The sequence below is a fragment of the Theropithecus gelada genome, chromosome 20 (genome assembly GCF_003255815.1).
Source record: "Theropithecus gelada isolate Dixy chromosome 20, Tgel_1.0, whole genome shotgun sequence".
In the NCBI taxonomy this organism is placed as follows: domain Eukaryota; kingdom Metazoa; phylum Chordata; class Mammalia; order Primates; family Cercopithecidae; genus Theropithecus; species Theropithecus gelada.
This window is the reverse complement of record NC_037688.1, coordinates 24,294,705-24,320,239: the sequence shown is the minus strand read 5'-3', so window position 1 is coordinate 24,320,239 and position 25,535 is coordinate 24,294,705. Positions and strand designations below refer to the sequence as shown.

The window sequence follows — 25,535 nt, the reverse complement described above, 5'->3', positions numbered from 1 at the left end:
CTGTCTGCTGCCTGCTTCCATGTCTCTCTCTCCAGCTGTGAAGGGAGGATGCTGCTGAGGTCAGTGCAGCCCTGTGACCTGTGTGTCTAATTTCCAGGTGATCGAGGCTGACCACCACATGGAGAGGATGTTACAACTCTTTGAACAAAATCGGGATCGAATATTAACTCCAGAGAATCGGAAACTTGGCCCATAGGAGGCAGAAGGTCTATGGATCATGTCTGAAAAATGCCTGCTGCTGCCAAGTTAGCTATTATGAGCAATCTGGAAAAACTTGCTCCCAGGAGGGCTTTGTGTCTGGGCGGCTTGATTTTCCTAATAGTCTCATCTCCTTTGCTAGTGTCTTTGTCATAAGTCTCTGGCCCTCGTGGGTAAGTGACAAACGGGACCAATGGGTTTGCCAAGCCCTTTGCTGTTCGCAGCCTCACATTCCCCCGGTGCCTCTTCCAGTGGCTTCGTGCTGCCGAGTTGCTTTCATGAAGCCCTTAGGGAGAGCACCTGCTGTGTGCCTGACGTCCCGCTGGAGCTGTGCACCAATCATCTCAGCCTTCATCAGGAGGCTGAGGTAGGAGTCTTATGTCCCAGGTGAGGAATTTGAAGCTCAGAAAGATTGAGGGCTCCCCAGAGGTCACACAGCCAGTGTGCGGTGGAGCTGGCACCATTCAGACTTTCAGCCAACTCCACAACTTTCCTTTGCCCTGGCTGCCTCCTCCTGAGAGCTGTTCCCCACCGCCCTGCCTCTTCTGGTTGGAGGCTCTCGTGTCTCTTTGGGGAGAGCTGGCAGTGTGTGGAGCCGATAACATTTTCTCAGTGTTGAGCAGTTCCCAAGGACAGTCAGCATTTCTAGACTTCCACAAAATTGTGCTGCATTTGACTGGAGCCCGGTGTTCAGTGGTTTCCCTGCCCGAGGCCACTGCAGGCCCATCCACCACGTCCTCCTGTGGATGTTGACCTTAGGAGATTCACACGCTGGCTCCTGAATGGTGCTCTGTCTCCTTGGCGATGAAGGTCCTGCTTGAGCTGCTGCCAACTCCATGTCAGGGAAGTCGCTTTTGGTGTGTGGCTGGTTTGCCCAGAGCCAAGCGGAGGCAAGGGGCAGCCAGCCCTGGCTTCCAAGGCTCCCGTACTATCTGTGTCCTTCTATAAGGAGCTTTGCTCTTGGAATTACTGAAAGTCTGTGGCCCAAGGGAGAGATACAAGTGGCCTTAAGTCTTTTTGAAATGTTCTTTCATCCAGGGGAATGCCTCGAGCCATAGAGCCTGAAATCATCTTTGTTGGTTCAGAAAATACCTTAGCTTCACTCAGCTGGAACTGCGTTGAAAGCAAGGCTGTCCCTTGGATCAAGCAGAAAACAAGAGAAAGAAAGAATATTCCCTTTGGGGACAGTCTGGAAAACTGGGATTCGCAAATAAAGGCTCTGGAAGCATTGCTAGTCCTGAAGCTTCGGAGGTGGGCAGAGCGAGCTTCAAGAAGACTGGATGCAAACCGTGGGAAGGATTAAGGCTCAACTCTGGAGAAACAGGCCATGGGCTCTCAGAGCAGCCGTTAGCTGTAAATAGAGGTAGCAAGGCCACTCCCAGGCCCCTGTGAGTATGGGCACCTGTACATGCAGTGCTCCGACTCTGCAGAGGTGCCAAGTGACCCTGCTGGGCCAGTCCCAGAGAGTTAAGAAGTCAAGGCCTTCAACTGCTGGTTCTTCCTGTTCAGACCAGTTCTTGTGCCATTGACAGGATGAGAGGCAGCAGCCAGGCGGGAGCTGTGTCTAGCAGCACCTGTAGCCCACGTGCTGCTAATTAGCTGGAAAACTGGGGAAGGCAGAACCTTTGCTACCAGGAATCTTGACATGTGGGGTCCATCTTGAGAATTTTTAAATGAACAGTCCAATATTTCCCCTAGGCTCATTTTGCGCATCCATTTTGGGGCAAATGTGATTTCTCTTTTTTTTTTTTCCACTTTTTTTTTTTTTTTGCCCAAGGCACAATCTCAAGAGGTCCTGAGAACATGTACCCATGATTTTTCTCTTACTCTGTGATACCCAGTAACTCCTTCACCTAAGCCCTGTTGTTGATTTTGAAGTGCTTCCTGGGCCAGTGATTTTAGCTCCTGCCAGCATCCTTTTGCCAGTAGAGTAACGTGTTTTTATTTTTCAAACCCCATGTTTCCTACCATGGAATGTATGGGTCCAAGACGAGCTTGCTGTCCTCCCTGCCTTCCACCTTGGAGAGGAGGCTGGGTGCATCAGCAGTGGCCAGGGCAGGTCGCAAAATCCTCCCATCCTAGAGACCATACCTGAAATGGCTGAAGCCAGCTTGCACAAGGGCTGCTGTCCCCCTGTGGCAGGCAGGGCTGGTGGGGGCAGGGGCCACAGAGCAGTCATGGACACTGTGGACCGGGGCAGGAGAAGGACAGGTGGGACATGGGCACAATGGGGCCTTGTCCTTAGAGCACTGGCGGGTCCTCCCCAGAGGCTCCTGGCCGTGGCTGGGAGGGGCATGGCAGGGGCTGGCATCCCTGTAGAGCCAGAGGGGCCACCCAGGGCAGTGACATTCCAGATGTGTTGGGCCTACCTCATCCTTGCTTTGAGACTGTAGTTCCATGGGGACATGAAATCAGTACACGCCAGAGCTGCTCAGCTGCTCTACCTCTCGCTGACTTTTTAAAAATGTTGCACGTCATATACATTTTCTTTCAGTTAGCGTTTATTCCAGTTTTTATTTAAGCTTTTTGACTGTACATGTAAAATACGTGATTATAACCATTTAAAAATATCTTATGTACCTGTTTTTTTTGGAAACTAGATAGAAATATATTTATCTTTTACACAAAAGAAGTGTGTAGCGGGGTGGTCTCGGGCTTTGTGGTGGCTTAGGGGCCATCGGGGTCCCAGGCTCTTCCCACCTTTCTCTTTTGGTTCCACCTCTTGGCTCCTGGCTTCCTTCTTCCAGGGCCTGACTGTCCAGGATGGTGCCTGGAGCTCCTGCTCTGGCCACAGTTGGCATCAGAGCCCACTGCTCCCCATCCACACCGTAATCCAGATGCTGATAATGTCCCTTTCCAAGGCATAACTAAGTTAAGTTGGAAGGTTCCTACAAGGCTTTGCTAGAGGCCCTGGGAGCTGGGGGAAAGGCAAGAGGGCAGTACCCACCCACAGAACCGGTCACATGACCTGGCATCAGCGCTGCGGAGTCCTCTGGGCCTCACCTCCCTCTCCCCTCTGCTCCCATGTCATCCCACCCTCATCCTCACCCTCACCATCCCCATCCCACACCGTAATGTCCCTTGCAAGGCCTAACCCTGTGAGGAATGAAACCACCTTGTCCTTGTTCCAATGACATGAGTGACCGAATTTACAAATGAGTGAATGTGGACCTCTGGAAACATTACCCAGCTTGTTTTTGCCTTTCACTTTCTCTTTCTGCCCCTTTCATTTCCGTAGGAGCTCTTCACCTAGATGAGAAGTGTCCCCCCCACCTGGGGAAATATATCAGTCAGAACAATCTTCCTGCAGACTCACACCATTAGACCTGGGACGGTGGTGCCATTTAAACCTCAGAGCAGGTAAAAGGTGGTCCTGAAACCTGTCTACCCACAGGGTACTATGGAATCTGAATCACTTCTGTTTTCCTAGAGCCCTGGGGTGGGGAGCTCCCTCAAGTGTTCAAGTATGTGTGGAATGAGGAACACCCATCTCCTTGGCCCTCTCCACCCTGAAGAGTTAGTTATTAAAATAATTGACAAGCTCTTGCAAATGTCAGTCATCCATTGTTCAGAATGGAATAGTAATAATACATCCCTGGCTGCTCTGGGCTTGGCCAGAATTACTCACTGAAGGCCTCAGGGTTACTGGCACACACTTTCTTTTCCTAATAATCCCATCCCCTCAGCTTCCCTAAGGCTGGAGTGAATTTCGTGTTCCTCTAGTTTACATAAGACAGTGAACTTGGCAGAAGCTATCATTAAACAGAAGCTAAGAGAAAGCCTATGTCATGGAATCCAGAATGGGTATTGCCATTTACTGCTGTCCACAGAAGCTGTCTTGAATTTCTTTCTGTGTTTCTTCTTCTTTTTCTGTTTACTAGACTGGGCTCTGGGCTCTGTGGAACGCAGGTATCCTGGGAGATAGTTAATCATTACAAAATATTGGAAACAATCTAAAGATGCATATATAAGAGAGTGGTTAAGTAAACTATTTTCCATTCACATGATGGAGTACTATGCAGCTGTACAGAAGAATGAGGAAGATCTCTGAATAGATATGAAATAATTTCTAGGACATAAAGTTATATGAAAAAAGCAATGCCCAAATGAGTATCTATAGTTTGCTATAGATACTTTGTATTAGAAAGTAGAGAGTCTGGGTGCGGTGGCTTATGCCTGTAATCCCAGCACTTTGGGAGGTGGGTGGATCACCTGAGGTCAGGAGTTCAAGACCAGCCTGCAACATGACGAAACCCCATCTCTACTAAAAATACAAAAAAAATAGCCAGGCGTGGTGGTGGGTGCCTGTAATCCCAGCTACTTGAGAGGCTGAGGCAAGAGAATCACTTGAACCCAGGAGGTGGAGGCTGGAGTGAGCCGAGACCATGCCATTGCATTCTAGCTTGGGCAACAAGAATGAAACTCCATCTCGAAAAATAAATTTTAAAAAAAAGCGATAGAAGAAAATAAACAGATGCAAAGGAAATATAGGAAGGACACCCAGAGACAAAATAAGTTGGTGGGAAAAGGCTGGAAAGAAGGAAATGATGAGACTGGGCTACAGGGATGAGAAGGGAATGAAACTTCTCTGAAATATCTTTTTATTTTTATTTTTTTGAGACAGGGTCTTACCTGTCGCCCAGGCTGGAGTGCAGTGGTGTGTTCTTGGCTCACTGCAACTCCGCCTCCCGGGCTCAAGTGATTCTCATGCCTCAGCCTCCTGAGTAGCTGGGATTACAGGTGTGTGCCACCATGCCTGGCTAATTTTTGTACTTTTAGTAGAGACGGGGTTTCCCCAGGTTGGCCTGGCTGGTCTCAAACTCCTGACCTCAGGTGACATGCCCGCCTTGGTCTCCCAAAGGGCTGGGATTAGTGAACCACTGTGCCCAGCCTGAAATGTCTTTTTCTATAACTGTGACTGTTACATACTGTGATATAGCAATGTTTCACATACCTTTCACATACTGCCAAAATAAATAAGAGCAACCAGGATGTAGGGAAAACAGAAAACAAGATGAACTCCACTATACCACAGGTGAGTAACATAACCATACCGAAGGGGCAGGAAAGAACAGAACTAACATATAACTATGGAAAACAGTATCTTTACTGGATATGGTAAGAGTAAAGGCAAAAATTTCTGAACATAAAAGTTATAGTATAGTTATTAAAAGTGTTTCTCGACCATGCATGGTGGCTCACGCCTGTAATCCCAGCACTTTGGGAGGCCAGGGTGGGTGGATCACCTGAGGTCAGGAGTTAGAGACCAGCCTGGCCAACATGGTGAAACCCTGTCTCTACTAAAAATACAAAAATTAGCCAAGTGTGGTGGTACACGCCTGTAATTCCAGCTATGTCGGGAGGCTGAGGCATGAGAATTGCTTGAACCCAGGAGGCAGAGGTTGCAATGGGCAAAAAAAAAAGCTGTTTCTCACAGGAGTATAGGTTAGTGATTCTGAAACTATGTATACTAAAGTTGAACAAACAAGTAAATAGATTGTGGACTATGAGGGCTGGATTTCTTATTGTTAGTGAAAGAGGTTATAAATAATAGAGAGGGGGCCAGAATAAACCCTGTGGTGCTGTGTTAGAATAGGAGATGTCAGTCTAAACTCATGATTTTAAAATTTTAGGCTCTAGTGACTCACCCTTGTAATCCCAGCACTTCAGGAGGCCAAGGCAGATGAATTGCTTGAGCCCGGGAGTTAGAGATCAGCCTGGGCAACATGGCAAAACCCCGTCTCTACAAAAAATACAAAAATTAGCCAGGTGTGATGGTGTGTGCCTGTAGTCCCAGCTACTTGGGAGGCTGCGGTGTGAGAATAGATTGAGTCCAGGGGTTCAAGGCTGCAGAGAGCTGTGATTGTACCACTGCACTCCAGCCTGGGTAACTAAGCAAGTGCCTGTCTCTAAATAAATAATAAATAAAATTATATATAGATGGATACAGAAATATAGATCTGTGTGTATGTTTATGTGTGCTTAGTACACATACCTGTGTTTCCTAGCTCTGTCCTGAGTGGGTCTAGAAGCAATGGCACCCAGTAACAGTGAGCACACCTGGTACCCAGTTCTTGGTCTCTAAACATCATTCTCCTGTAAAAGGAACCAGGGCTCCTAGGAGATGTGGTTGATTCCAGGGATGCCACAGGGGAATGACAAGATGAGCCTGGAATATCTTGTGGTGCTAGAAAGAAGGTGCAGGGGGGTCGGGGGTGATGAAACCATGTCAAGGGAATGGAGCTTGCCTGAAGTTCCTAATGGCCAAAGCTGGAACAGTTTGAGGAAAAAATAAATTACGATAGTATTGGATTCTAACACATAGACTAAAATAAATATCCATGAATCCATGCTGCTATAAATAAACAATTGAAGAAATAAACAGGGAAGAAAGGGAGTGCTTCCTTATAATAGATTTCCAGTTAATACACATAAAAGGCAAGAGAGAAACAGAGACTTGCCATTACACAAACACCACAGTTAAAAATATCACAGGCCAGGTGCGGTGGCTCATGCCTGTAATCCCAGCACTTTGGGAGGCCAAAGTGGGTAGATCATGAAGTCAGGAGATCCAGACCATCCTGGCTAACACAGTGAAACCCCGTCTGTACTAAAAATGCAAAAAAAATTAGCTGGGTATGGTGGTAGGCGCCTGTAGTCCCAGCTACTCTGGAGGCTGACGCAGGAGAATGGCGTGAACCTGGGAGGTGAAGCTTGCAGTGAGCCGAGATCGTGCCATTGCACTCCAGCCTGGGCGACAGAACGAGACTGCCTAAAATATATATATATACACACACACACACACACACATATATATATATATATACACAACACACACATATATATACACATATATATATGCACACATACACAAGATTTACCTGTCGATACTAAAATTAGTGGACAGAAGTTTGAGGAGAAACAAGATTTGCATAGTTTCTGTTTTCCGCAATATTATTTATCAAGTAAAAAGGGAAAGAAAGTAACTAATTTGACAGTGGAGATGGCAACCCCATAGACACCAGCTTAATAAGTGATCAAGGTAATAAGACATAGTGACATCATGAAGCCTTTACGAAGACGCATTGAGGACAGCATCATTTTTTTTTTTCCTTTTGAGACAGGGTCTCGCTCTGTCACCCAGGCTGGAAAACAGTGGCACAATCACAGCTCACTGCAGCCTCGACCTCCTGGGCTCAGGTGATCCTCCTCAGCTTCCTGGGGAGCTGGGGCTACAGGTGCATGCCACCAGGCCTGGATAATTTTTGGTATTTTTTGTAGAGTAGGCCTTTGTCATGTTGCCCAGGCTAGACTCTAACTGAGCTCAAGTGATCTGCCTGCCTTGGCCTCTGAAAGTGCTGGGATTACCGTGTGAGCCATTGTGCCTGGCAGTATCTTTTTTTTTTGGTGTGGTATCCTTGCCAGAAATGCATACTTGACTCCAGTAATAAGACAGCACCAGACAAACCCAAATGGAGGGCCATTCAACAAAATAACTGATTGGAAAAAGCTCTTTAAAAGCACCAAGGTCATGTTAGACAGGGAAAAAACTGAAGAACTATTATAGACTGGAGGAGACAAAGGAAAATATATAAATGCAATGTGGGATCCTGGATAGGCTCCTGAATAGAGAAAGGATATTAATAGAACACTGGGAAACTTAAATAATGTTTGTAATATAGTTAATAACATTGTATCAATATTAATTTCCTGTTCTTGATCGTTATATTATGGTTACATAAGATGTCAACTTCGGTGCAATGTGGGATCCTGTATATGCTCCTGGAGTAGAGAAAGGATATTAATGGAACACTGGGGAAACTTAAATAATGTTTGTAGTATAGTTAATAACATTGTATCAATATTAATTTCCTGTTGTTGATCATTATACTATGGTTACATAAGATGTCAGCTTCAGGAGAAGCAGGGCCAGGAGTGGAAAGGAGTTCTTTGTACTATTTTATAACTTTTCTCTCGGTCTAAAATTAGTTAGAATAACGCCCTTCATGGGAAATAAAGGCAGAGCACAACACTGTAAATATTACAATCCCAAATGTTTAATATATGCGTATATAGAAAAAAGACTGGGAGGAATTGCAGGAATCTGATGATGTTGGGTATCTCTGAATGGTGGAAATTATAGTAATGTTTGCTTTTGTTTTCATATTCATCTGTACTTTTTAAGTTTTCTGCTCATTTGATGGTTTAATATGATGGATCCTTGGAAATAATGGTGAATGAGACAAGATGAAGTTTAACTCTCATGGAGTTTATCTTCTAATGGGGGGAAATGGAAAATGAATACATGAGTTCAAATCTTTGTGCAGAAAATTAAACTAAGCTGATGTGATAGAGAGAGGGTTGGTCAGAGGGGGCCTCTCTGAGAAGGTGACGTTTAAGGGGAGATGTGAATAACAAGAAAGAGAACATGGCAGGGTGGGGTAGGGAGACAGAGCAGAGGGAACAGTCTGTGCAGAGGCTGGGAATAGGGCCAGGCTCAGCATGTTCCAGAACCTTGCAGAAGCCAGGGTGGCTTTGGCTACAGTGGACATTGGGGAAGGGACCTGAGATGAGTTCAGAGGGGAAGTGAGAGGCTGAGCCTGGGACTTGATATGGCCTCAGGTACCCCTGGAGGGAACTGAACACATGAGGATCATGATCAAATGTAGGGTTTTTTTTTTAAAACATTTTTATTTTATTATTATTATTTTTAAATATATAGAGATGGAGTCTTTCTGTGTTTCCCAGGCTGGTCCCAAAATCCTGGACTCAAGCAATCCTCCCACCTTAGCTTCCCAAAGTGCTGGTATTACAGGCATGTGCCACCATGCAGAGCCCTAATGTAGGTTTTAACAGAATCCTTCAGCATTTGGGTGGAGCACAGGCTGCAGAAGGCTGGCAGCCTCCAGGGACGTGAGTGAGAGACGACGGTGAATTTGATTACTGTGGAAGGAGGTGGGAAGGGGTTGGATTCAGACTCTCTTGTGAAAGAGAGGAGCTAGGAATTGGATGAAGGATGTGATAGAGAGAGAGAGCGGGGGGAGGAGGAGAGAGAGAGGAGAGAGAGAGATGTCAGTCAGGGATGATGTCTGCATTGGATTGGAGTGAGTGAGTGGATGATGGACTCTTTCACCCAGATGGGGAATGTGGGAGGGGCAGGCTTAGTGAAGTGAGCAAAAGTTCTGTTTTGGTTTGGAATAAGCATGCTTATTATGTTAATGGTCAGAAAAGAATGAATAAAAATGAAAAATAATTAGCTCGCCTTTCCTGCCCCTGGAATCCTTGGCCTAAGTTGCTCTCCCAGGCTCCTTTGCTGCAGGTCAGGTGCCCTGGGGGATGTGCCTTGGAGTGGCTGTCGTGGTTCCGATGCAGCCTCTTGCCTCATCTTTCTCCTGAGATTGCTGACCTGTTCTGCCTCCCGATCAGCCTGTTCTTTTTTTTTCCCCCCCATTTATTTATTTTTATTTTAAGAGACAGGGTCTCACTCTGTCATCCAGGCTGGAGTGCAGTGGTGTAATCATGGCTCACTCCTGCCTTGAGCTCCTGGGCTCAAGCATTCCTCCCATCTCAGCCTCCTGAGTAGCTGAGACTACATGGCTGGCTGATTTAAAAATATTTTTTTATAGGGACAAGGTCTTGCTATGTTGTCCGGGCTGGTCTCAAACTCCTGGGCTCAAGTGATCCTCCCATCTTGGCCTCCCAAAGTGCTGGGATTATAGGTGTGAGCCACCGCACCTGGCCCCACTTGTTTTTGATGTTCCTGATGGAGGCTTGTGGCTGGGGTGTGGCTCCCTCACTTTCCCCATAATGCTCTACACCCTGACAGCTCTCCAGCTTGGCTGTGGGCTACCAGATGCTGTGCTAAGTGATTAGGATGGATGGATGGATGGATGAATGGATGGTTGCATGGATGAATGGCTGGCTGGATAGAAGGAAGGAAGGAAGGAAGGAGGGAAGGATCGAGGGTGGGAGGTGGGGATGGATGGATGGAAGAATGGATGGATGGATGGTTGGATGGAAGGAAGGAAGGCAGGAAGGAAGGAAAGGAAGGGAAGGAAGGAAGGAAGGAAGGAAGGAAGGAAGGAAGGAAGGAAGGATCAAGGGCAGGAGAGAGGTGGGAGGCAGGGATGAATGGACAGTTGGATGGAGGGAAGGAAGGATCAAGGGAGGGAGGGAGGATGGAAGGCAGGGATGGATGGATGGTTGGATGGATGAGTGGGTGATTAACCAGCGTGCCCTGTGCTGCCCAGTGCATACTGCTTCCTGATTTGTGTCTCAAAAAGCCTGTGTAGGGGCTATCTTAGTGGACAACTCTCTCTGACTTGGATGGAGGTGGAGCCAAAGCTTTTAAAATCCTTCCAGCCTGAGGCCTTATCTTGGTCTTAAGGACTGAAAGTGGTGTGGTTATATGCTCAGTTTCAGGGAGAGCAAAGGCAGGTACCAACATTTATTACACACCTGCTTTGCACCCTGAAGGGACCTTCACCTATTTAATGTTTCCCATTTCACAGATGGGAAGCCCGAGAGGCCGTCCCTGGGTTAGTGACACCTGCCACCGCATAAAGAAGCCCCTGGTTGGAGGAGGATGCCCTCTGTTGGGATCTCAATGAGGAATGACTAAGGACATGTGTATATGCATGTGCCGTGCTGAATGTACCCACTTGTGTGCATGTGTGCATGTATATGTGTACATAAAGGGGAAGGAGATGGCAGGTAGAGGGGGTGCCCCCACTCCTGGTTGGAGAGCAGGCATGAGAGCTGACCCTGGGCTCCCAACAAATTAGCCGAGAGAAAAGGGAGGGCAATAGTGGATCCTAGATGAATTAAGGGTGTACTACACATCCAGTTGTCTACACATCTCTGCCCTCTTTATTTGCACTGTGACTGGTGGAATGGGTCTGAAGGCTGCTGAGGGAAGCAGCTGCTCAGAGCTGCAGGATGACTTACCCAGGGTCACACAACTGAGCTGGGACATGAAGGGGACAGAAAGCCTAAAGGGAGGGACCCTTCTCTGGGTCGGTCTCTAATGGGCTCTGAGCACACCTCACCTCACTAACTCTTCCCAGCCTCCTGGGAAGACGTCTGACCATAGTCACTTTACAGATGAGGAAAACGAGGCTCAGAGAGGTGGAGTGAGTTGCCCAAAGTCACGCAAGTCATCGATGGCAGGGCTGGAATTTGAGAGCTTTTGGGGTTAGCAGATTGGCTCCTATGCCTCACAAGCAAGCCATAGGTTTGGCCACTCTTCCCCTGTGCCCTGCTTCTCCTCCCGTGCCATGATCCCAGGTCTAGCACCTCTCCCAGCAGTCACTTCCTGGTGGACATTGCAGTGAGAGTTATTTGCTTATTCAGGGTGCCTGCCCTGTACCAGCCAGAGATTACTCCCTCAGCCATTGCTGGGATGGTGTCTTTGGGTGGGAACTGGTGTCACCAGCCCCCACTGGGGGGTATAGTGGGTGTTGGGGGACTCTCATCCATGCAGGGGAGCCTGGGTAGACCTCCGGAGCGGAGTAACTCCACTTTCTGGGCTGACATCATCACCAGTTGACGCGGGCCCCATGAGAGGCCCTAGTTGTCCATCTTCCTCCACCCCAGGGTGCGGGATGCCTCTAGGATGGCCTGCAGGAGTTGAGGGGCCCAGAAGGTAGGGGAGCACTCAGAGCTCATTCCTCTCTGAAGAGGTGCTGGGAGGTGCGGCGTCTGTTCTGGGGCTGGCCAGCTCCAGCTATGCTTGTGGCTTCTGGTCTAAGGACTACCCTGGAGATTGGGGACCTGGTGTTGGGCAGAGCTGGCTGAGAATGGTGACTTCTCTGCTCTCAAGAACTGCATCTGAGTCCAGGGACTGCTCCCTGCTGCACCCTGAGGCGGTGACCACGTCACCCGAGGAAGGGCCAGGGGCCAGGGCTAGGCCTGGGAGTTGGTTTCCCTTCAGGCTTCTCAGGAAAATGTCCTTGGGAAACCAGGGCATCCAGTATAAGACAGGGTCACTGAAGCAAGGCAGGACCTCCTCACTGTCCGAGCATGTGCTGGCATGGCACTGGGGGCCCCAGGGGACTGGGGAGCTGTTGGGGAGGCTGTTGGGGGCTGTTGAGACCTCAGATGGGCTCAGAGCCATGGGCAGAGATCTCTGGTCAGCAGTGCCCTCTCCCAGGGCCCTCTCGGATCCCACCCCTTCTGAGGAACCTTGCTGTGGTCCCCCACAACCTGGGCCTGGCTGAACCCCCTAGAGGCAGCTGCAGGGCTTCACCAGCCTTTTCTTTGAGTTGTGCCTGCTGTGGGGCCTGGCAAGTTTCTCTGTGCCCAGCTCAAGCACCCGTGTGCCCATAGTTCTAAGAACGGCCTCACATGAGACCCTCACCAGGAAGATCTTGAACACCATCTGCTTGACATCCTCTTTACTGATGGCCTGGACCAGTGAGAACTCAGACTCCAAGGTGGTCGTGTAGCCCAGCCTGCCCAGGATGGTGTCCACTGTGTGTCTGGAAAGCACAGATCACACCCAGTAGGTAAAGCTCCCAGTGTACATCTAGAACAGACAAGGGAGCTTGTTAGGAGTGGGATAGGCCTCAGCAGAGTGGCTGAGAGGGGCCAGGCCAGGCAGGATCAAGGGCTGGTGCCGAGGGACACCAGGGGCTCCTGAGAAGCACGTGGATGAGGGCATTTGGCCAAAGGAAAGCCTGGTCCATGATCATGTTATCCTCTGTCCCCTTTTACAGAGGGGTACACTGAGGCTCAAAGACAAAGCAGGATCTGTCCAAAGACACAGAAAATGGCTGGGTGTGGTGGCTTATGTCTGTAATCCCAGCACTTTGGGAGGCCAAGGCGGGTGGATCACCTGAGGTCAGGAGCTGGAGACCAGCCTGGCCAACATGGTGAAACCCTGTCTGTACTAAAAATACAAGAAGATTATTTTTAGTGCGGTGGTGGGTGCCTGTAATCCCAGCTACTTGGGAGGCTGAGGCAGGAGAATCACTTGAAACCAGGAGGTGGAGGTTGCAGTGAGCTGAGATGGCACCACTGCACTCCAGCCTGGGCCACAGAGTGAGACTTCATCTCAAACAAACAAAAAACAAACAAAAAAAATGCAGAAAGATAGTGACTGAGCTGGGGTAAGGCTCTAGGTATCCCACCTCCCAGCCTAGCAGTCAGGGCCTGGAGCAGGAAGAGATTAAAACTCTCTGGTAGGGATCGAGTGCGATGGCTCACGTCTGTAAACCCAGCACTTTGGGAGGCTGAGGCAGGCAGATCACTTCAGGTCAGGAGTTTGAGACCAGCCTGGGCAACATGGTGAAATCTCATCTCTATTAAAAATACAAAAATTGGCCGGGCGCGGTGGCTCAAGCCTGTAATCCCAGCACTTTGGGAGGCCGAGATGGGCGGATCACGAGGTCAGGAGATCGAGACCATCCTGGTTAATATGGTGAAACCCCGTCTCTACTAAAAAGTACAAAAAAAAAAAACTAGCCGGGCGTGGTGACGGGCGCCTGTAGTCCCAGCTACTTGGGAGGCTGAGGCAGGAGAATGGCGTGAACCCGGGAGGCAGAGCTTGCAGTGAGCTGAGATCTGGCCACTGCACTCCAGCCTGGGCGATAGAGCGAAACTCCGTCTCAAAAAAAAAAAAAAAAAAAAAAATACAAAAATTAGCCGGGTGTGGTGGTGGGCACCGGTAATCCCAGCTACTTGGGAGGCCGAGGCAGGAGAATCGCTTGATCCTGAGAGGTGGAAGTTGCAGTGAACCAAGATCGCGCCACTGTACTCCAGCCTGGTGACAGCGAGACTCTGTCTCAAAAACAAAACGAAAAACAACAACAAAAAAAACCTCTCCGTTAGATCTCCAAAGCCCAACTCCTCTCCTTGTTTATTATGAGCTCCTTGGTTCATCTTTCCTTGGAGAGGCAGTACAGTCCAGTGCAGGGGTCCCCAATCCCCAGGCCTTGGATCAGTACTGGTCTGTGGTCTGTTAGGAACCTGGCCCCACAGCAGGTGGTGAGTGGCGGGCAAGCAAGCATTACCACCTGAGCTCCGCCTCCTGTCACGATCAGCAGTGGCATTAGATTCTCACAGGAGTGGGAACCCTATTATGAACTGTGCATGAGAGGGATCTAGGTTGCATGTTCCTAATGAAAATCTAATGCCTGATGGTCTGAGATGGAAGAGTTTCATCCCGAAACCAACCCCACCCCCATCCCTCCACCCTGTCTGTGGAAAAATTGTCTTCTACGAAACTGGTCCCTGGTGCCAAAAAGGTTGGGGACCGCTGGTCTCGTGGCTAGGAGCAGTTGTGTCACTTGCTAGCTGTTGACCACAGATGAGTTGCGTCTGTCTCTTGAGCCCTCAGTTTCTTAAACTGAAATGGGACTGAAGTCAGTGGGTATGATGGGCATGCTGTTCCCCCAGAGGCAGAGCCCCAACCCCTGCCTGAACCCCCCTTGCTCAGACGTGTGGCAGTGCCTACCTTCAGGGACCTGATTTCCTTCCTCCAGGGAAACAGAAGCAGGTTGACGGAGATCAGCTCCAGGAACTCTAGTGCACGCACCAGCTCGGGGCCAACTTTTGGGACAGGGCTGACAGGACTGGGACCCCCACAACAGCAGCCACCCAGAGCAAGGGCCACTTACTCTGGCAGACACAGCCATGGAGGGCCCCCCTTTCCCAGGAGCCACCTGGCCCTGTGGGTGAGGGCTGCTTTCCTGCAGACATGGAGCCGGCCCTCCCCTGCCCTCTCCCGGTAGTAGCTGATGAGGTCGCCCAAGAGGGTCTCGCCCAGAGCAGCTTCGCCTGGGCCTGGGGATTGGGGCCTGTTCATGGTGGCTCCGAGGGAGCTGGATATGGAGGAGAGAGTCCTGTCCTAGGCTGGGCACTTGGAGGAGTGGATGGGTCCTGCCTCTGTCCTGCTCCAACGCCCAATCTGGAAGCAAAGGAGGAAGTTGTGCTAGCAAAAGATAAAGCTATGTGCAGCCAGGCCTTGCCAGTGCTTGTCACTCTGAAAGGCTGAGATTGCAGGGTGACCGGGCCCCTCCCGGTAGAGCAGGGCCTAGGTCAGGATTTGTGTTTTCCTTGTCCTCCGGCCCCACAAAAAATGAGGGCCAGGCACATCAGCACCAGCATCTTTCCATACCACCATCCCATCCGGATGTCCCCAGAGGCATGCTCTGCTGGTGTGCGGTACAGGCTGGAAGCACCAGGAAGCTGGCAACCCTCAACCAACCAAGGGCCAGCAGGGTTAGAGTTACTGGATAGAAACCCCAGCTTCCTGCCCCTGGGTGGCCAATTCTTAGGTATGTTTTTTGTAAACCGAAAAGTGTCGGAGGCTTATCTCAATCAATTTAGAGGTTTATTTTATTTTATTTTATTGAAACAGATTCTTGCTTTGTTGATGAGGCTGGAGTGCAGTGACACGATCTTGGCTCATTGCAACCTCCACCTTCTGGGTTCAAGCAATTCTCCTGCCTCAGCCTCCCTCCCAAGTAGTTGGGACTACATGCATTTGCCACTATGCCTGGCTAATTTTTGTATCTTTTTTTTTTTTTTTTTAGTAGAGATGGGGTTTCACCATGTTGGCCAGGCTGGTCTTGAACTCCTGACCTCAGACAATCCACCTGCCTCGGCCTCCCAAAGTGCTGGGATTACAGGTGTGAGCCACCTCCCCTGGCCTATTATCTTATACTTTTAAAGGTCAGACCGAGGTCCAAAATCAGTCTCACTGGGCTTGTTCCTTTGGGAGAATTCATTTCCTTGCTTTTTCCAGTTCCTAGAGGCCGCCTACATTCCTTGGCTCAGGGCCCCTTCCTCCATCTTAAAAGCCAGCAGTGTAGTTTTTTGTTTGTTTCTTTTTATTTTTTGTTTTTTGAGATATGATCTCACTCTGTGGAGTGAGTGGCACAGTCACTCTGGAGCACTCACAGGCTGGAGTGCAGTGGCACAGTCATAGTTCACTGCAGCCTTGACCTCCTGGGCTCAAACAATCCTCCTGTCCTAGCCTCCCCTGTAGCTGGGACTACAGGCACACACCATAGCATCTGGCTAAATAAAACAATTTTTTTTTTTGGGGGGTAGTGATAAGGTCTTACTTTGTTGCTCAGTCTGTTTTCTAACTCCTGGGCTCAAGCTATCCTCCCACCTCTGCCTCCCAAAGTGTTGGGGTTATAGGTGTGAGCCACCGCACCTGGCCTCCCTGAGTTGTGTTGTAGAGTATAATCACCAGGCCAAGGTTCTCTCTTTTTCTCTCATTTTTGACCCCAGGCAGATTTGTTCCCTGGGGAGAGGCCTGGAATGGCCTTTGTTTTTTTCTTGTTAATAGCCAAAATTTCACAAATTGGTACACTCTTAAGGCCCGGCCCCCCCAACCCTGCTCACACTGGGATTCTTCTATTGGTTTTGGTTGCTTACTAACTACATTCATTCTGAACATCTTAGTCCCCAGTTCCCCTCATGGGGAACCTGTCATGCCTGTGAACTGCCAGCCACCCTCATCTTTCCCAGGGTGGCTGAGACAGTGAGGGTGAGAACGCTGGGCATGGTGCCTAGAAACACCCCTTCCCTGCCCTCTTGTGCTGGAGTCAGCCTTGCTCGTTCCCATTGGATTGCTACAGCCTCCTTGAACTGTTTTGGATTTGGTGTTAATTGCATTGTTCACATTTTCTGGGTCCTTGGGGGAGTGACTGACTTCGTGAGAATCTGCTCTCTCTGCCTGTCAGTGTGACTGGCTTTGGGAACAGTGCAGGCAGGGAGGGGAGGTGGAGGCACGGGAGATCTGCAGGGGCTGCTTTGGCCTAGGTGGGCTGATGGGGCATGGGGGTCCTGAGGCCTGGTTCAAGTTCACGTGGTGAGCTGATGACAGAAGCAGAGAAACCAGACCTCTGGATCCCCATACTCAGCCTTCACTCACAGCAGCTCCCAGGTTCCTTGCAGAACTTAGGAGCTCAGAGGCCACAGGGTCTCTGGCTGACTGAGCCTGGGTCTTGTGCCCACTCTGCAGAGGGTGAGGAGGAGGAGCTGGATGGGGATGCTGGCTGGGCAGAGGGTCTCATGTCTGGAACTCAGCACTTACTGTCATCAAGTCTACACGTGACTGGCAGGAAGCACCATTTCTCTCATAATTGAGCTGGGAGTTCCTGCTGATTATCTACCCCATAACCCTCCTGGGCTCTGTGCTGGGCCCGCCACCTGGACAGGAGTCAGCTTGGGCCACAGTTCCAGGCCCCTAGTCTGGGAGGCATGACTCAGGTCCTTGGGGACAGCCCAGGAAGGGAAGGGCTGTAAGGAGGAGGAGAAGCAGCAGGAGCCCATGGTGAGATTGTCCTGGGGAAAAGTCAGTGCCTGGAGTGGAGTCTCAGGCCCAGTTGCGTAGATTCATACCTTGACCTTTTGCCCGAATTTATGTTCCTCTTCAGGAACAAAACTGTGTAACCATACACTGTAGGTGAGTGTATTCCTTGGGAGAGTCTTGTAAGTCCACAAGTCACAGACTGCCCTCAGTGTGGAGCTCGACTGGCTCCCTGCAGCTGGCTGGGGCCTCTGCCAGTGGGCAGTGGAGCTGGGCCTCTCTGGTCTAAGCCCCCGCCCTGCTATGGCCACCATGGGAAAGAGCTGGCACAGACTCAAGATGGTGTCCAGTGAGCCTGGAGCCCCCAGGCCTGGCTGGAGGCTGTTGCTCTTTCCTCCTTTCTTTGCCATGGGCCCTGTTTAGCAACCACTCTCTGCCTGACCCTGCCCCAGCACCTGCCTTCACTCACTGCCCAGCTCCTTGCCTATCTGTGGCTTGGGGTCATCGCTCAGACTGAGATCTGAGGGATAGGGCCTGGCCCTGTCAAGGGAACATGGCAGAGGCTGCTCATCTGTGTGTCTCCAGTTCTCCCAGCCTCCTCCCCTCTTTTCTTTGCAAAACCCATTCCAGGAGAGACAAATGTGGCTCCTCCTCCTCACCCTCTACAGAGTGGCAGGCAGGGAGGAGAGGTGGAGGCACGGGAGATCTGCAGGGACTGCTTTGGCATGACCCAGGCTGAGCCAGCCAGAGGCCCTACTCCCGGCTGGGTGCGGTGGCTCATGCCTGTAATCCCAGCACTTTGGGAGGCCAAGGCAGGCAGATCACCTGAGGTTAGGAGTTCAAGGCCAGCCTGGCCAACATGGTGAGACCCTGTCTCTACTAAAAATACAAAAATTTAGTCGGGCGCAGTAGCATGTGCCCGTAATCCCAGCTACTCGGGAGGCTGAGGCAGGAGAATTGCTTGAACCTGGGAGATGGAGGTTGCAGTGAGCCGAGATCGTACCACTGCACTCCAGTGTGGGAGACGGGGTGAGACTTTGACTCAAAAACAAACAAACAAACAACAGAGACCTTAATCCCAGCCACAGCCATTCAGAGAGTCAGGGATGAGGACATGTCTGGGCCAGTCAGTTTTCTCTGAGACTTGGTATTTGCTCTCTGGGGGAGAGGGGATATCTTTGTTTTGGATTATGAACCAACCAAAGTAGACTTGGGGCTTCCATACTTTTGTTCTGATGGGAGAATGAAGGCGCTGTGGTGGACAGCAGCGTCCAGAGAGAGATGACATACCTGCCCATATTCCTGCACTTTCTGGATCCAGCCATGCTTGACTTGGACAATTCAGTAAGTATTCTTCCTTGCTTATGAAGATTCCAGTTGGGTTTCTGTCTCTTGCAGTTGGATAATGAGGCTCAGAGTGGCAGGGAGTGAAGGGTCCTTTTCAAGGGATGCCCTCCTACTCCACCACACAGTTCAGGTGGTGCCAGCCTTGTGGTGGGCTGTGGACCAGGCAGCCACTGGCGGTGGAAGAGAGACAGGCAGCCCCAGGCCCCCAGGAGTCATGCTGGTGGGGATGGTCAGTGGTGGTATGGCTGAGGTGGGGACGGCAGGGCCTGAGGACCTGCAACCTTGGATTTCTTGGAGACATGTTGGGCTGGCACAACTGGGCTGCCACCCTGGGGGTAGAGATCTGCCCAGCCCCCAAGTCCAGAGATGTCCGGCCTGATCTAGGCAGCCATTCCTGGGCTCCAGAGAGTTCCTCTGGCCCCGAGGAGGTGCAGTGTGGGGTCAAGCAAAGCAGAGACCAGGACAGAAGATTCACTTCCTCAGACGATGAAACTTACTGTCTCTCCACTGCTAATACACAGAGCCTGTTTGAACCTGCAGGTGGGTATTAGCGGATAGGATACCGCTAGTATCAACGGATAGGAACAGTTGAGTGGGAGTGTCAGTGGCACTGGAGTGTGCGACGCCAAGTGTGTACATGCACAAGCTCTAAGTGAGAAGGGCACTAGTGTGTGTGCACCAAAGCTGTCTGAGCAAATGTCCACAAAACCACAGGAGGTAGAGCTGAGGGGATGCTACATGTGAGTGTGTGCCAGGGGTGTCTCTAGGAACTTGATGGGAGGGGCCCCAGTGTGTGTATGTGCATGGGGCTTGGCCGGTGTGACAGAGGATGCTCCCCATGGTGGCTGTGAACAGCCTTACTTTGTATCAACCCTCTTTCCGCCCTCTTCTGGGCGATGCCTGTTTCTTGTGTGTGGCAGCAGCTGCTGGAGCGCTGTGCAGAGACCTGGGACCTCACCATGCCCATACATGGGGACCCAATGATGGCTCTTGTGGACTATCACGATGGTGTCATCGCCAGCACAGTGACCTCCCTGCCTGAAGACTTTTTCTGGCCAGAGGAGCTCGTTTCGCCTCCACAAAGGGCAGGAATGAACATTCTCCAAAGGGCAGCCTCCAAAAATGTCTGCTGAGTATCAGGATAAAACAACCCATCTCTGCCACCCGAGGGCGGGCGTCACTTCAAGGTGCGTTCTACTCTGTCTCTCAGAGTCACCAGTGGGACTGCACTCAGTGGCCTGCAGTGGTGACCTGCTTGGTGACCCCCTCACTAGCTTCCTTGCCTTCCTTGTTTACTGCCTCTCCATCAGGTACTCCAGGGATCACCTCCCTAACCAAACCCTCGCACCCACATCCTCATCCCAGGGTCTGGCCCTGATGCTCCTGTCTCCACCATCCTGTGATGCAGCTTCACCTTCCATCTCCTTGGGCCTCTGATGAGCCCAGGTACCCGGGGTGTTCTCCTTGGCCCTAGCACAGACAGGAGGTATCTCCTTAGGAATGTGCAAAGGACCTCGAATATGGTGCCATATGTGACACACCACAGCATAGGGCATGTCGTGGATGGAGGAGCAGGAAAAGTCAAGAGCGTGACAGTCCCAAAGGCCTGTGGGATCCTGAGCCTTTGTGGTAGGAGCTGGGTGTCGGTGTGGGGTGGTTCAGGTTGGCGGCAGCACATGGCTGGACGCCATCACTGTGGAAGTTTCTGCATTCTTTCCCGGGAAGTGGAGCCCCAGAGCACAGAGGTGGCACGGGAGCCATGCCTAGTGGTGTTCAGAACAGAGGAGCGATTACTTTGCATACAGAGAAGGGGATATAAGTGTCTGGCTGTGTCCAGAGAGAGATGCTGGCGGGGCGGGGGTGAGCGGCCACCTAGGACAGCACCAGCTCCGGGATCTGGCTTTGACCCATTCGTGTGCAGGCCACAGTGGTCGGCCGGGCAGGGACTGAGCGAGGGGCCACTTCTCTGCCTCAGAGAGGTGCCCAGGCAGCACTGCGGTGAAGCCACCTGGAGAAGGACAATGGCCTCATCTTCCTTGAAGACCCTTAGTCCTGGGCAGTGGCTGGACTGACGAGGGAACCGCTACTGCACACCCATGAAGGGCCCCGCCCATCTGCCTGGGGCCTGCAGCTTCGGAGATGGCTCTACTAGCACCACCTGACTGAGGGTACTGGGGTTGGGAGGGGGCCTGGTGGGCTGTGAGGCCCTCCAGGTTACACCTGAGCCCCCAGAACTGGGTCCCCCACTTTGTAAATGGCAGGGTGGTGATGTTAATGGGTTAAACCTTATGGAACATCTCAAGGGTGGAAGCAAAGCCCAGGATTAAAATGACAGGTTTTGTCTGCAATTATGAGTGTCGGTGGGTAGTGTGTTTCAAGGTGATAGAAGGGGGCTTCCTCATTCTTCAGAACCCGACTTGTTCACTTTGAACAGTGGCAGCAGGAAGCCAGCAGGTGGCAGTGTGGGCTCAGAGTCGGGGTGGTGACCATGTCAGAGCCAGCCTTGTCTTGTCCAGCAGAGACATGGGCTGGAGAACCAGAAGGATGAGCCTATTTCACGGTCTTTCCCCCCGCTGCACCCTCCTTCAGGATTGCACCCCACTTTCAAGGCATTTGAAGGGGCCTAGGACTATGTTAGTGGGCTCTATTGGAGTTCTGCTGGGAGGGAAATGTGACAGAGGAAGGGGCCCAGGCTCTGTCCTCCAAGAGATTAATAGCTCAAGCCGTGGTCTTGTGGAAGGCATGGAAAGGAAGAGGGGAGTTCCTGCAGAGGGCGAGACAACAGCTCATTTCAGTCTCATTGCCGTTTTCCTCTCTTTCCTGGTAGTACAGACCATCGGGGTGCTACAAACCAACCACTGTTAGAGTAAAACGTGTAGTCTGTGAAGTTCCTAGAGTCAGGTCCTGAAGTTGATGGCCCATCCTCGTGACGTTACATCAGCCATATCCCAGAGAAATGATGTCAAGTTTCAGTGGGGATTAAAAAAAAAAAAGCAACTCCTGTAAGGCACTGACTATCCAAATATTCACATAGACAGGAAACTGACAAGGCTTCAGTGGTGCTTCATGTTGAGAGGTAATGAATGAGTAGGGATTGCTAGCTGGAGGTGCATTTTTATTTTGTTGCTATTTAGTGTTTCCTTTCCTTACAAGTTTCAGAAGGTATAAACCCTACTCGGGAGGCTGAGGTGAGAGGATCGCTTGAGACCAGGAGTTTGAGACTAGCCTGGGCAACATAGTGAGACCCTGTCTTTATAAAAGTTAAAAATCAAAAATTAGCTGGGTGTGGTGGGGCACGCCTATAGTCCCAGCTGCCTGGGAGGCTGAGGTGGGAGGATCACTTGAGGGCAGGAGTTCAAGGCTACAGTGAGCTATGTTCATACCATTGCACTCCAGCCTAGGTGACTGAGAGAGACCCTGTCTGAAGAAAAAAAAAAAAAAAGAAAGAAAAAAAGAACCCTAATGCACTCTCTCAAAGTGTTACTTCTTGCTACATTTTATTGATGATATATTTATTTTGAACACAGAAAAGATACATTGTTGCTTATTCATTGCCTAGTCCAGGAACAAGGATTCAGCTCCATCGTTCAAACACTGATGAGTAGGTAGGAATTTTTATCCCTTTTTTTCCCCCAGCACTCTCTGGAGTTGCAGAAGCAGGATGTGTTTCTTAAAAGAGTCTCGTTCCTGGAGCATTTTAAAGGCTATACAGTACAACAGACAGATATTTTTTGCCTAGAAAACAGTACACCACTAAGGTGGTCAGAACTGCTTGTAAACAAGTCCCTCCCCCAGGTGGAGTCTGGGGCTCCAGGAGGCGGCACGCAGGATGCTACAGAACCTCTGGGTGGGTTCCTTTCGGCTCCACACCAGAACAGATTGCCATCCTTGCCACTCCTCTGCTTAAGAAAGAGATTACTAAATCGTCTTAGCCCTTCATTACAGGAACAGAAATGTGGGGAGGCTGGGTAGGGTGCTGTTGTTTAACGATGGGGGACAAGAGGTGGGAGGGAGGCAGAGTGATGGCTGCTGGCGATGCTGGCGGGGACACTCCTCAAGGACGCTTGGCTGCCACCCTCGGTGGGTTGGGTCTTCAGGAATCACTTCCATTACCTGCGTGGTCTTTGATGGAAATCACTGGGGTTTCTCGGTCAAGATCTGAGCCAGCCTTTCTGCAGCCAGGCTGACCCTACAAATCCCCTTCTGTGGCAGCAAGGCCAAGTAGCCTTCTGGTCCTCTTGTGGTGGCAAGGTGGTATTTATGGGGAGTATATCCCCTTCATTTTGTCTCTGCAAACACCCACGTGGGCAAGGCCAGAACACATTCACTCACCATCCCCAGCTATGAGCGGCCACCTAGGAGGACAGCACCAGCTCCGGGATCTGGCTCTGACCCATTTGCGTGCAGGCCACAGTGGTCGGCCGGGCAGGGACTGAGCGAGGGGCCACTTCTCTGCCTCAGAGAGGTGCCCAGGCAGCACTGCGGTGAAGCCACCTGGAGAAGGACAATGACCTCATCTTCCTTGAAGACCCTTAGTCCTGGGCAGTGGCTGGACTGACGAGGGAACCGCCACTGCACACCCATGAAGGGCCCTGCCCATCCACCTGGGGCCTGCAGCTTAGGAGATGGCTCTACTAGCACCACCTGACTGAGGGTACTGGGGTCAGGAGGGGGCCTGGTGGGCTGTGAGGGCCTCCAGGTTGCACCTGAGCCCCCAGACCCAGGTCCCCCACTTTGTAAGTGGCAGGGTGGTGATGTTGTGGCTCATCTGCCCTGGAATTGAGAGATAGGCACAGCGCACAATGGAACCTCACTGGGGCCTGTCCCGCCTCCCAGGAGGACAAGCTGGCCCTGGGGTAGGGGTCAGGGCAGGCGGCTGACCTTGGATGGTCCAGCAGTTTCCAGAGGCAGAATCAGAATTTGGGCACAGCTTGCCGGCAAGGGTAGGGGCAAACGGGCCTGGGAGAGGGAAGAGAAAGTCCAACTTCCTACTTCGCCTCTTTCCCCGCAGCACTGTCTACAGAGGCACAACCAACAGGCCAGGAGGAGGGACGGGAGGCCAGGAGAGCTCCACATTCTGTGAAACCTTTGCCGGTGGGTTTTGTGTTTGTGGTGGGCCTGTGTGTGCGCATGTGCACACACACGTGGAGCATGTCTAGATCTGTGTGTGTACACGGGGTATGTCAGTGTAGATGTCTGTGTGTATACAAGTTTGGTCTGTGCGTGTATGAGTCATGAGTGCATCTCTGTGTGTGTGTGTGTGTGTCTGCATGCCTTTGTGTGCCTAAAGAATGTGGTTCAGCCCATAGGGACCAGCAGGACCCGGCCGGCTGGGTCCCTCACACAATCCTCTCTGGGCCGGAGGCTAGGGCCCGGGTTGGGGTGGGTGAGCCCTGGGAGCCCCTTGACCCTGGGCCTGGTCCTGGCAGTGGCAGCAGGCCCGATGGGGGGCCGGCTCCACACACAGCCTCATAGGGGGGAAGGGTGTCCATGGAGACCGTGTGGAGGCCACTTTGGGCCGGGGTTCTCTGCTCCTGCTGGTGTCGGCCGGGGCTGTGGCTGCTGCCTGAGTTGGAGGTGCCGTCCAGCGTGGGGCAGGAATCAGTCAGAGAGTAGGGTGGCGGTGCGTCCGTGGGGACATACAGCTGAGTGGCCCCTGGCCCCACACACTCCTCGTAGCTACAAGAGAAGAGGCTCCCTCAGTGCCCCACCTAGGCCTTAGGGCTGGGTCTCTCCCAAAGGCCTAGGTGTCTATCTGCAGTGACAAGCTGTCCTGGCTGTGGACCAGGGTGGGCCTTGTCCACGCTGGCTCCAGTGAAACCCTACTACTTCCCTCCACCTCCAGAGGGGGACCTCAGAACCCCTAGGACCTGGATTCGGGACCTGACTCAGCCCTCGTGTGCGGTGTGAGCTCAACGCATGAACACTGAGCTGCCCCGGGTCTCCGGTGCCTCGCAAGCCTCGCAGCAGCAGGGACCACTGTCTAGGGAGCATCTCCCTGCAGCGCACTGGGTGTGTGGGGGCTGGGTAGGACCAACCTCAGGCTACAAGACACCTTGGTCTCCAGCCACTCCAAAGTTCCCATTCTCAGTTTAGGAAAGAGTGACCTGGGCCCCTCTGAACCTACAGATGCAGAGCAAAAAAGCACCCACTGCCCTGGAAAGGACTGGCCGCACCACCCCTGCTCAAGCCCCTGGGGCAGGGGTGAAGGTGGAAGGGCAAGGGGGAGGACACGGGCCATTCATCCAGGACTGGAGGGGTCTCCTAGCACGGAATGGTGGAGGCCCTGACCCCTTTCCCTCTTCGAGTACTGATGGGTGATCTGCCTGAGAGGGGCTGGCAGGAGGGGACCAAAGTCCCTCCAGAGAAGAGCTCCCCATGGGGAGGGGGCTGCTCGAGGGCCCCGAGGGCCGTTTGGACACAGCCATTCCTGTGGGCATGATCACAGGCACAGGGCCCTCCTGGCCACAAGCTCCACCTGTCCCTTTCTCTTCCCACTGCCACTGTCTCTGGGGCCCCCAGGAGCTGAGGGGCATAACTCTCTCCTTCTAGCTCCATGACCCCCCCACTTCTCTGAGACAAACCCGTCTTGATCTCTAAGGCCAGTCTCTGCCTCGGTGGCTGCAGATGAGACCACAGAGGCCCCGGGCTCAGCCAGACCTTGTTGCCTGGGAGGTCTCGGCAGGTGTGTGTGTGTGTGTGTGTGTGTGTGTGTGTGTGTTTG

General features: G+C 51.6%; 3 protein-coding genes across 10 annotated transcripts in view; 2 read left to right on the top strand and 1 right to left on the bottom strand.

Annotated features, from left to right (window-relative positions):
* The window catches only part of TK2 (thymidine kinase 2, mitochondrial), a 42,014-nt gene extending 38,265 nt beyond the window's left edge, over positions 1 to 3,749 (top strand). For 3 of the 6 annotated variants that reach the window (XM_025370053.1, XM_025370052.1, XM_025370051.1), the window contains one exon: positions 98 to 2,830. In XM_025370053.1, the coding sequence (XP_025225838.1) occupies positions 98 to 196 (99 nt within the window). In that variant the 3' untranslated portion in view covers positions 197 to 2,830. Of the gene's footprint in view, positions 1 to 97 lie in introns of all 6 variants that reach the window. The other 3 variants (XM_025370055.1, XM_025370054.1, XM_025370049.1) reach the window with 2 other exon arrangements.
* A 6,645-nt stretch (positions 3,750 to 10,394) lies between these two features.
* The window catches only part of BEAN1 (brain expressed associated with NEDD4 1), a 71,984-nt gene continuing 56,843 nt past the window's right edge, over positions 10,395 to 25,535 (bottom strand). For 2 of the 3 annotated variants that reach the window (XM_025370063.1, XM_025370064.1), the window contains one exon: positions 22,688 to 24,490. In XM_025370063.1, coding sequence (XP_025225848.1) covers positions 24,151 to 24,490 — 340 coding nt within the window. In that variant the 3' untranslated portion in view covers positions 22,688 to 24,150. Of the gene's footprint in view, positions 12,725 to 22,194; positions 22,233 to 22,687; positions 24,491 to 25,535 lie in introns of those variants that run through there. The other variant, XM_025370065.1, reaches the window with a different exon arrangement.
* LOC112614011 lies at positions 19,641 to 20,248 on the top strand. The gene is given in 4 exon segments (XM_025370067.1): positions 19,641 to 19,953; positions 19,956 to 20,112; positions 20,114 to 20,150; positions 20,153 to 20,248. Coding segments are annotated over 4 exon segments (603 nt in total).